We start from the raw sequence: 11,412 nt of genomic DNA, 5'->3' as shown, positions 1-11,412 counted from the left end.
ATAATTTCAAATTGATTTTCCACATTTTCTGGGAAAGTGGGTTGACCACTTTATCATCGACTTTATAAATTATTCCGATTTGTTGGATTCTCTCTTCTCTGCTTCTGCGGCTGCTTTGTAGTACGCCTTGGACCAGGGCATTAAATCCTGGCTGCGGAGGTCGTCCCAGTGACTGATCCAGTCGTTTGGACAAATCGTCTGGTAGCAACGTTTGAACCAACTGCAGGCCTCGTGGCCTTCTCCGAGGATCTTCTCACATCTGAAGAAGTCGGTGTACATCACGAAACATCGCAGAGTTTGATTCTGCTGCTGAAACCTTAATTGCAGGGGGGTAAATTGAGAAATTGCAAGTTGAAGTAGTAAAATGGAATGAATTCACACTCAGAGAAAAGGACAGAAAAATTCCCTCGGAAACAAATTTCCGGAATTATTTCTCTTTACACTAACAAAACAATCCATCATTAACAATGAAGTTAAAAATTATAATATGTTTATTTTTAATTTTTCCCGATTTTTTTTTGTGATTTTCAGGGGAAAATAATTCCGGGGGAATATTTAGACGAGGGATTTTTTTCGGGGGAAAAAAAATCCGGTCAATGCTCGTGGGGTGATAGCACTCGCCTTCGGCTCGTGCTGTAAACTTTCCACGAGCCAAAAAAAATTATGCAATATTCAAAGACGATATGTGGATTTTCAAAATAAATATGAAAATAAATTAATAGGAGATTATAGTATTTGTGGCCGCTGGGGATTTTTCGGAAGAGAAGAAATGGAGGAAGAAAACAGCCATTTAAAATTCTCTGATGAAAGCTCTCGGAATAATATCGAAACAAAATTTGGAGATGAGAGTTCACCTGGGGTCTGCTGCAACGGTGGGCCTGAACTTCCCTTCGACTTTCTTCTCCTCTTTCTTAGCGCAAGGGTCCTCTTCAGCCTCTGATGATGCCGGAGTGTTGGAGACTTTCTGGAGTCGTTCTTTTGCGGCTTGCTTGTGGGTCGTGGGGGTCCCCGGTATGAACAATCGAAATCTCGGCCTGCGGGGAGGCTCTTCTGGGGTCTCCGCTGACATTTTCACATCTTGATAGATAAAATTCGTATTTCTCAAGGGCTGACGTGATTGAATTCCGTCGGAAACGTCAGGTGGGAGCGATGAAGAGTCAAATATTCAAAACAAAACAATAAACAAACATTATGGAAACGTCTTTCTGAAAAAGTTCTTTAACTTTGTTCGAAATGTTTGTGTCATAATTCTCAATCATTCTTCCGAGTGCGAGAATGATCTCTCAAAAAATAATAATCTCGGCGTATTTTCAACGATTGCAGTGGATTTTATTGACAAAAGCCATTTATAATGCAGCAGAGTATTTTCTGTAGAAAAAAAATTCAAATTTTCACAATATCTCGTAGTTCATCTCTATTTATCCTTCAATTTCGTAATTTTTTTTACAGTCGGTGTTTGACGACGAGTTTTCGAATATAGGGGAGGTTGGGGTAAAACGGACACTTGACTTTTTTTTAAATGTTAATGAGAGGTTGAAATGTTGATAAAATTTAATATATATTTTTTTTTAATACAAAGAACAACTCTTTCCCTTTGTGACGAGTCTAAACTGAACTCAATGGATCGATTTGTTTCTGAGTTATAAATAATTTTAAAAAAGTCTAAATTGACCAGCAACTGGCTTGTCCACCCTAGAAATGATTTCGAAATAAATTCCCATAAACACCCGGTCCCGGCGAGTCACACCCACCAATGCGGTGCCCCCCGCCCCCCTGTGTGTGTAACAAGTGCTCCTCCAAGTGACGTGGAATGAATTTCATAGGATTTCCCCAGTCTTCACAAAATTTTTCTACATTCAGTGCCAAATCATCGGTTGTACGATGATTTCTCTGTACACTCTAATCACCAGCCTCTTTGCATTTGCGTTATTTATCAGTCTTGCAGTAAGTTTACTCGATTAAGGAGGTTATGCTCCATTGTTGACACGCCAGTGACTCCTCGATTCACCTTGATCTCTCTTAAATAATGAAGCTAAAACTAGCGAAAGATTCGACAGCAGAAGATTTTCCTTAGGCGAATCTTGGGGTGTACAAATGGTTTAAGTAATGTACAAACTCTTTCTCACTTAAAAAACTATTCTACATTGGGGAGAGTGGGGTAAAATGGACACTTTAGACTTTTGTTTTAATTACTCAGATCTCAGCAACAAATTCATCAATTGAGCTCAGTTTAGGCTCATTACAAAGGGAAAGAATTATTCTTCGCAATGAGAGAAAAAATATGACATTTTATCAACATGTCAACCCGTCATTAACATTTTAAAAAAAGTCAAAAGTGTCCATTTTACCCCAACCTCCCCTACGATTATTTGACTCTCCTACACTTAAATATCCACGAAATTGAATTTTCCGCTGACGAATGTTCTGCGAGTTTCAGCTTCATCCCTAAATATTCATTTCAATGGTAAAGGTCTAACTTTCCATGTCCTCCATTCCAGTTTTGTACATTCCTGTACGTTATCACATCCCCATACCCCAACATTTGGAGGGATGAGAGGGAGAAATATTTTATTGATGGAAAGACCGGAAGAAAAGTTGCATTCCCATCGATTGACGATGAATTCACAGTCAAACTCAGTGTTGTTGTTCCGGCGTACAATGAGGAAGAAAGACGTGAGTATTTTGAGATGATTCGCCGATTCACTTAGTGGCATTCAGTAAATGTATGCTAAATTGATTTAAGGATTTCCATCATTCACCTCAATCCAAGAGATTCTGGTGCTCGTCTCACTGAATTAATTGATCGTCGTCATTGACTCATTTTGCAGTAATTCCGATGTTGGATGAATGTCTGGACTACCTCGAAAGCAGAAAAAAATCGGGACTCACTTATGAAGTTATTGTCGTGAGTGATGGAAGTACAGACAAAACCGTGCAAGTAGCTCAGAGCTACGCAGAAAAATACAAGACTGTGAGAGTGCTGGATCTTGTGAAGAATCGAGGGAAGGGTGGAGCTGTGAGATTAGTGAGTATCTAACTTTGGCAGAAAAAAATAATTCAGCGGTAAAACGATTTAAGTTAACTTACTGTTGGCTCTTACCTGCGTTTTCGAGGAATATCTCCGAATCTAAGGCAAATAGCGAATTTTTCGTAATGACCTTTTTTGTAGAGCGAATTGAGAGCTGCAATAAAGGTCATAACAAAAATTTCGCTATCGGGCTCAGATTTCGAGATATTCGTTGAAGAATGACCAGTAGTTCGAAAGATGGTGTCGTACTTCATTAAAAATGTTTGTTCCGTCCCTCCAGGGAATGCAGAGTGCTAGAGGATGTTTATTACTCTTCGCTGATGCTGATGGTGCTACGAAATTCCGTGACCTTGAGAAATTGGAGGATAGTCTCAAGGAAGTATTGAAATGTAAGAATTCGCCAAAATTGTTCAATAACATTATTCATTATGTGGCATTAAGTACATCAATATTTCGACGGGCAGATAAACATTTCAAAGTGAAATTATAAACTGCTTTAATCTCAGTAAAGCTGGCGTTGAGAATTATATTACCCAAGAATCGATTAGAAAAAATGATAATTCATTACAAATTTACTAATTCAATTGCACTACGGTTCGAACACTCAAGGCATTCCTCTTCAGGTGCATAATTTATTCTGGTTCCTATGCAATCATTTCCTACGACGTCACAGGGATGTGGAACGCTAAATAAATTCCTTTGTTTAATGTAAAAAAAATTTGAATGACCCAAAACTTGAATTTGAAGATCACAAAGCTTGGAAAAGCTCGGAGAACTCATGGCGAGGAATTTCAGTAGAATAATTACCATCGAAAATCCAATTCTAAAATTGTAGTTCAAGTTTTTCCGTTTTTTATGGAATTTTTCATCGTGGGAAGAAATTCATTTAGTTTAATGCATTTTAACTTTTCCAGTCGACTACACAGAGAGGCCCCACGAAGCTTCTCTGTCCAACGCAGTTATCTGCGGCTCACGGGCGCATCTGGAGGAAGAAGCGACAGCCACAAGATCCATCTTCCGACTGATCCTCATGCACGGCTTCCACTTCCTCGTCTGGGCGCTCTGCGTGCGAGGCATTCGCGACACTCAATGTGGATTCAAACTCCTCACACGTGAATCCGCTAGGACTCTATTCCGAGCGCTGCACGTGGAGAGATGGGCCTTCGACGTGGAGATGCTGTACCTCGCCCAAACACTGAACATTCCGGTTAAAGAGATTTGCGTGAATTGGACGGAGATCGAGGGATCCAAAGTCGTTCCATTCTGGAGTTGGCTGCAGATGGGTCGAGACCTGGGGCTCATCTGGCTAAGGTACACCATTGGCGCTTGGAAAATCGATAGGCCGAAGAGGTCTTGAGGATTTTAGTAGATGTGGAATTGGACACACTCATCAACTCGTGATGAACTTTCCTCGTCTATTATATTTTTGAGTATGAAAAAGATTTTGAGGAATTGTCTGTGGAAGGTGATGTCGAGGGATTAAATGAGTTATTCACCTTGAAAATGGCTTTTATGGATTCTATTCACACTGCATAGCTTCATCTACTTCGGAACTTCACTGATTTTCAGGTTTTGGTTTACGTACGAAAAATGATTTTCATCGCTTGTGCATAAAGAGAAATTTTACGGACGCTCCGTTCCATTATTCGACGTATGAAAAAATTCAATAGATTTCGATTTTTCTGTTGAATTTTTCTCTTGAGATTTTTTGTGAGGCATTTGTTGTGATAATTTTTGGGCCTCAGATAAAATTTTTTGGAAATAATGAAATAGGGGGAATAACGCCTTTTTTTCAGGGGTGATTTTTCAAAAATTTATTTTAAAAAAAGTACTAACTAGCAAATGTTTTTTATTAGCTCGCAATTTTTTTCAAAACTACTTCAATGAGGAAAAAAATAAAAATTTGGAATATCTATACATGAGGGGCTAATTAATCGGATCTTCATGCGCTAGTAATTTAAAATTTCAACACCTGTCCTTCTGAAGTAGCAGCTTCCCATGTTTACAGTAGATGGCGCTGCCCCAAAAAAAAAAACTTCTGGGCCGGGGGGGGGGGTTGACATAGCATAAAAGTGAGTGGTCTCAAAGTTCACGTCAAAAATTTCGGAGTAACACGAAACATCTGGAAACATCTGCTCAGGCTGGCACCAACAGTCCCGAAGATGCAGGGAGTCAGTGAATTCGGTGATAGTCCCAAGAAGTTGACAGATTTTTACTGTCACAAGATGAACTACACTTTGTTCTGGGGTGGTTACTACTGTGTTTCGTGCTCAAAGCGTAAATTCATTGATCCGGAGAGAAGTGACAGACAGGCTGTGCGAGTTCACAGGCATTTCTTGATATCGGAGCCGAGGCCCAATCGCCGGACCTGCTGCAGCTGCGGACATCCCCTCATGTTCGTCTCTCGGGCCCAGTACTGTCCAGATTGCCACGAATTTTATCGGGAGAATACTGAGACTCTGGAGTACGAGGACGGCTGTGTCGACGTGCCACCAAAGCCTTTGGTGTCGTCGCTATCAATGGCTGTGTGAAGTATTTTCGTGAAGTCTTTTTCATGTATTTTTTTATTTTTGAAACAATTGTAAATTGCGGTGAATCAGTGACTCTAATTTTTAATCAGTTGTCAATTGTATTTAGCGAATCATGAATTTATTCATTTCTTCGAGAGAAATGAAATTGCAAGATTTTTTGTGGGAGCGAATCATATTTTAGGGAGTACTTGAATTTCTGAATAATTTTTTTTTTAAATTTCTTTTTTGACGATTTGGAACAGCCTCGGTCCTACTTCCAGGGGGTAAACTAATTGCAATTGTAAATTATGGTGAATCAGTGACTCATTAATTTCTACTTAGTTGTAAAATTTATTTAGTGAATAACGAACAATATGTATATTCATTTCTTTATACAAAATGAAATTACAAGATTTTATTCTGAGAGCAAATGATTTTGTAGCGGGCACTTGAATTTTTTAATATTTTTTTTTACATATTTTTTAAATTTTTCTTTTGAAAATCATGAAGAGGGGGATTTTTACCCACCTATGAACAGCCTTTGTCCTGTATTGAGGGGATTTTCAGCTATCTGTAAGGGCTCGAATGAGGAGACATTCCTAGAGAAGAAGCAGAGTGCAGACCCCCCGCGGTTTCGGACGGACAACGTGAACCGTGACCGTGGGAATTGATGGATTGATGACCTTTGAGATGAAGGCAGAATTTTAGTAACGGTTTTCTATAATAGTAATGGTAATTTCACACGTACATCAATTTTTACAACTTGTTCGTCAACTCTTCTAGATGAAAATATTTAATAGAAAATCATGAGCTCAATTTATTTCAATTTACTTAAATTTTTTAATTTTCTACAAAAAAATACATCGATTAAATAAGTTGTATAGAAAGATCTAAATCGATTGATTGTATTTATCAAATAAAAATATTGTCGATCGAACATTTCTATGCGAAAAACTAATGGAATTCTCGGCGCTAGATTTTTCCATGAAATTTTTTGTGCGTGGAGTTGACGAAAATGAATTATTTATTTTATGTATTTTGAAATGAATAGTTGAGTGATGAACAGATGATTAAGGAGAAAGGCGAATGTCTCGGCAGGAATTTCTAGAACTCTGTTGGTAGGCGAAATGGTTCGAGGTGATTCGTTGTCTCCGGGTAAGTACGTAATTATCTTGGTAATTAGTGATTTTTGAATCATCGAGACACATTTCCCACTGGAAATTCCATTCACTCGAAAAGTTCCGTCTGAGAAAATTTCAATTCTCAAACCAATCGTTCTAAAAAAATTTTTAATGAATGAAAAAAGTATTTTCGTAGCGATTTTAAACAATAAATTTTCATAATCTCAAAATTCATTAAAATTTAATAAATTATTATTTAAGGCTATCCAAGTACTTTGGGAATTTTTTTTCCATTGAAATGCTTTTCTACTTTTGCAGTCAAGTTGAATGTTTATATTATTTAAACTTTGCACGTCTGAATTTGCATCTCGATATTGAGCCGTGAGAAAACATTAAAAAATTAATAATTTTAATAATACTTAATCATTTTCAAAAACTGTAATCTTAAAATTATTTTACCAATTCGAATAAAGATTATAATTAGGGGAGGGTGGGGCAAAACGGCCCCCCTTCAATTGTCAATAACTTGTGAATGACATTGTGAAAATTCCCAGTTTCAACTTCATTTTGAAGATAATTTTTCATTCTTCAAAACGAGCTCTAACTCATCCCAATCGGATTATTGAATCGGAAAATATTGACGATTGAAGGGGGGCCGTTTTGCCCCATCCTCCCCTATTCACTTCAACTGAACCATTTTCCTTGGCGTACTATTTCCCAACAAACAAACCGAACGAATGATTCTCCATCTAAACTACAACTAGACCATTGAACCCGTTCAAATACCGGCGTCAGCCCGCGGTCCTTACCACCGGTCGATAACCCAAAACTCGCGAGCCCCTTGGCCCTCAAAACCCCAAACCTCCCCCCAAAATTCAAACCAATCAATCCCAAACAATGCCCCGACCCTCCCCCCGTCGTCGCCGCCGTCAAACAACAACAAACAACGACCCTAACCCCAGCTGATTGCTTGCCCCCCACCACCGACCACTGTTTAGAATCGCACTCCGAAATATGTGAGTGCGGTAGTGTTCGATACGTTGAGGTTAGAGTAGCTCTATTTTCGCAACAATAAACATTAATTCTCCGTTATTACCCCCGCGATGAATTACGCGTCAACAAGTGACAAGTCGAAGACATTTAGTGGTGCATTATTTCGCGTAATATGAGCCCCGCGTGGTGACAGACTCTCGTTCGTGCTGTGTTCTCAAGTTTCAGTGACTCTAGTTTTGCAATTTTTTCATTCACCCCCAATTCACCAATCGCTCATTCGGCCAGTGGAATAAATAAATAAATGTGATGGCAGGCAGCGAGACACCGGACTTGACGTATTCCCCAGGTGCATCGACGGACTGGAGGAGGAGTATCATATCGCAATTGAGAAATCGAAATAGATCGCAAACATACTGCTTCCACGATCTCATATGTTTACGTAAGTTTGTTTTTTAGTGGAAAATAATGTCGAATTTTTAGTGCCAATTTTGGAGGTTAATGGGTATTGTTGTGGGGATGCAGATAACCGGCTGTTCGAGAGTGTTAATACGCTGAGGGGTGAGAACTTGCACTTGACAGTTGCTAATGAAAAATTACGGTGCGAGGTGGCCGGTGGGTCTGGCACCTCTGGGACAAATGCTGCACTGGAGGCGAGGCTACTCGCTCAGGCTGAAGAACTCACCATGCTGCACAGGAGGAGGGGGGAGCATACACAGCAGATTGTTGATTTGAATAATAGAATTCAGGAGATGGGGAAGGATCTGCAGAGCAAGGAGGCTAGGTAAGTCTTGGGGGAGGAGAGGGTATTTATGGGCTTTCATTGTGCCCTTTTTCCTGGCAGATGACGGATTCCTTTTTTAAATTAATTGGTTACGATTATTCTCATTGCAAAAAGCACTACGACCGAGGGGAATTGTGTGGAATTTGCCGAATTTATCAGCTGTTAAAGTTGATTTTTAGAGCTGAAAACGGCCAATAAAAATTATTTGACACCTGTAGGTGATAAGAAAAAAATCAATCTGATGAATAAAATCAATATTCAAAAAATGTTCAAATGCAGACTTGAATAGTTACATGAAAATTGAAAAATTTCGTGCTCAGAGATTGAATCTGGGCTCGAGAACAATAAGACTCCCCTTCCGTTTCACCGAGAAATCAAATTTTTCAAATTCACTCAAATATGTGTAAATAAAATTTTTCTATCAGCATTTTATCGAAGGGCTAAGAGGAGTAAAACTAAATTGAAAATCTGACGAAATTAGGAAAAAAGAAATCTTATTCTTTCTTTACGAATAAAATGAAATAAATAATGAATTATACATGCCAATTTATTAGCAAAAATAACTACACTGTATGTAAAACAAGAGTAATTTCCCACTTGTTTGTAGTTATTAGCAAATTAATAAGCATTAATAAATTGAACAAAAATTGATAATGAAATTAGCACCTTTGGACTGAGCACTTTTGGCTGAAACTGTTGAGACATTTTTGTAGGCAATAAACTCTCTGCAAAAAAATTCCTTTGACAATTTTTCCGAGCTCAACTCATCAACGAGATAAGTCACAAATCAACAAACTATTCCGTCACTTTCCACCTAAAATTGAATCCCCTGATCTTTGGAAAGAACTCTCCGCTGAGTTTGTGTTTCCACTTTGAAAATTTTTAAGCCCCTCATTTCTTCTATTTATTCATCATCTCAACATGTTGATGAATTATTCCTGTGAGCTCGTCATGTCACAGAAGAATTCCAATTCAAACGAATAATTAAAAATTTCCCATCCTTATGAGTTATTCATTGTCTCTCACGGCTCAGTGGATCTCAAAGAACTCTTTAAAACCGACTAATTCTCTCTTTTTTTAAACAGTTTAGCCGAGAGCCTCCAGGCGAATGCATCCTTGCGTGCTGAATTGACAATGTACATGAACAAAGAACGTGAATTAGAAGGCGTTAATCAAATGCTGAGAGACGAGTATCAGGCTCTCCAACTGGCTTTTGCTTCGTTAGAGGAGAAACTGCGGAAAATACAAGTAAATGCAATTGAGTTTTCTCGGTAAATCAGCACTGGAGTGGTAAAAATATTTTGCAGATAACTTGGGAACGAGTGGATTTACGGAAAAATGTCAAAATAAATTTTTATAGGAAATTTTTTTGACTGTAAAAAAGACCTTTTGACATTTTATTCTAAATTCACTCGTTTTTTAGACATTCACAAAATAGTTATGTTCATGTCATTTTTCTTATTGAAATTTTGGCTGCAGGTGACAGCGTCAATAACTCGGAAACAAATGGATTTAAAGAATTCATCTAGAATAATAATTATATTCAATCTCTTCAACAATTAAAACTAATTCAATAATATTTTCAGGAGGAAAATCGACAATTAGTGGAGCGTGTGATAAAATGCAAGGCCAAAGACGCTGAGAAAATGAACGAGGAGAACGATAATTTCATGAAGTACGTATGAAAAATAAATCTGTGTGGGACTAGCGCGTTACGAATTATGGAAGGCTCTACTTCAGTACAGTCTAAATGAATTCTAAATTATTATTTAAAAATTCAAAAAAAAACAGTAAAAGCAAAATAAAGGAAGACAATTAATTGGAGAGATTGCAGTAGAATTTCTGAATGAAAAATAATAACGCGAGTCAGACACTACACAGGAAATCGAAATTTTCATTTCAGCGAGGGTTTTACCAGTCCAACAGCCTTTTTGATGCAAACAATATCGAAATTCGGGTAAGTGCACACGAATAATCAGGCGCGATTTGCTTAATCTAACGCATAATCCATTAATTCTTAACATGATTATACGTTTGCATCCGACTAAATTTAATTCATTATCATTTACTCGCTCATTTGCACTGAGAATTATATTTTAATCAAGCAGTGTCCGGTAGTTTGTTCTACATTGGCTGAAAGTAGGGTCTTCCATAGAGGAGTAACGCTCGCTGGTGATCACTGGACAGTGGGTCAATGTCATTAACTCAAAATTTTATTTTTAAACGGTACAACTGGTGGAAGGGGTCGAATTTTCATTTTTTGTTATTATTTAATTAACCTTCGAAAATGTGAAGTTCGAAAAAATTTATCAAGAGACTTTCATTGAAGGAATTATTTTTTCTGGAGTGTGTGATTGCTTATTGACATGAAATTTTATTTGGAAACAGTAGGCAAGTGATGAAGCTAGTTGAATTTTTATTTTTTGTTATTATTTAATGAATATATTTGAGAATATGAAATTCAGAAAAATTGAATGGATGTTCTATTTTTTCGCTGAATTTTTTTGTTTCCCTCATATCAAAATCCGAAAAAATGAGGAAATTTATGCCCAGAATTCTTCTCATAAAGAAATTCCAACGGAAAAAGTTACATCGAAACATCAACATCTATTAACTTTTCTCGAACATGATTTCCTCATGCGATAAAAGCGCCTAAAATTCCCTTTCTCTCTATTCTCCACAAGCATCCTGAATTGTGCCCTCTCTCCTCACCTCAATAAACAAAAAATAACTCATAATTTCCATTCAGAAAAAGACAAGCAAAAGTCCAGAAAGACCTGGAGGATGCAGCCAGAGACACGAGAGCAATCAGCCCTGACAGACTGAGCCTGAAAGATGGTCTCGGTATAACAACAGCAGTTCCCTCCAACGTCTACATAAAATTTGTACGTGCACATAATTATTTCATCATTTCCCACAAAATCCACATTCTCCTCTGAGTCATTCCTGTTATTTATGCAGGCATGTGGAAATGTTGTT

General features: G+C 37.8%; 3 protein-coding genes across 6 annotated transcripts in view; 2 read left to right on the top strand and 1 right to left on the bottom strand.

The window, feature by feature from the left end:
* Positions 1-69: 69 nt before the first annotated feature.
* Positions 70-1,346, bottom strand: LOC107039514 (cytochrome c oxidase subunit 6b-1). The gene is given in 4 exon segments (XM_015259157.1): positions 70-316; positions 855-1,129; positions 1,132-1,205; positions 1,316-1,346. Coding segments are annotated over 4 exon segments (627 nt in total).
* Positions 1,347-1,769: 423 nt separating this feature from the next.
* Positions 1,770-4,816, top strand: LOC107039537 (dolichyl-phosphate beta-glucosyltransferase). The gene is made up of 5 exons (XM_015259189.1): positions 1,770-1,944; positions 2,499-2,673; positions 2,829-3,025; positions 3,309-3,417; positions 3,943-4,816. The coding sequence occupies exons 1-5, from the start codon at positions 1,882-1,884 to the stop codon at positions 4,383-4,385; spliced, it is 987 nt and encodes a 328-aa protein (XP_015114675.1). The 5' UTR covers positions 1,770-1,881; the 3' UTR covers positions 4,386-4,816.
* A 91-nt stretch (positions 4,817-4,907) lies between these two features.
* LOC107039583 (autophagy-related protein 16-1) overlaps positions 4,908-11,412 on the top strand; it is a 234,113-nt gene continuing 227,608 nt past the window's right edge. The window contains exons 1-8 of one of the 4 annotated variants that reach the window (XM_015259289.1): positions 4,908-6,270; positions 6,614-6,693; positions 7,966-8,091; positions 8,175-8,433; positions 9,519-9,681; positions 10,020-10,108; positions 10,337-10,390; positions 11,183-11,318. In XM_015259289.1, coding sequence (XP_015114775.1) covers positions 6,666-6,693; positions 7,966-8,091; positions 8,175-8,433; positions 9,519-9,681; positions 10,020-10,108; positions 10,337-10,390; positions 11,183-11,318 — 855 coding nt within the window. In that variant the 5' untranslated portion in view covers positions 4,908-6,270; positions 6,614-6,665. Of the gene's footprint in view, positions 6,271-6,589; positions 6,694-7,965; positions 8,092-8,174; positions 8,434-9,518; positions 9,682-10,019; positions 10,109-10,336; positions 10,391-11,182; positions 11,319-11,412 lie in introns of all 4 variants that reach the window. The other 3 variants (XM_015259287.1, XM_015259288.1, XM_015259290.1) reach the window with 3 other exon arrangements.

This window comes from Diachasma alloeum, unplaced genomic scaffold (assembly GCF_001412515.2).
Source record: "Diachasma alloeum isolate Michigan unplaced genomic scaffold, Dall2.0 Dall_scaffold_00301, whole genome shotgun sequence".
NCBI classification, from domain to species: Eukaryota; Metazoa; Arthropoda; class Insecta; order Hymenoptera; family Braconidae; genus Diachasma; species Diachasma alloeum.
Note: the sequence above shows the minus strand (reverse complement) of the source record. Positions and strands in the feature narration are given on the sequence as shown.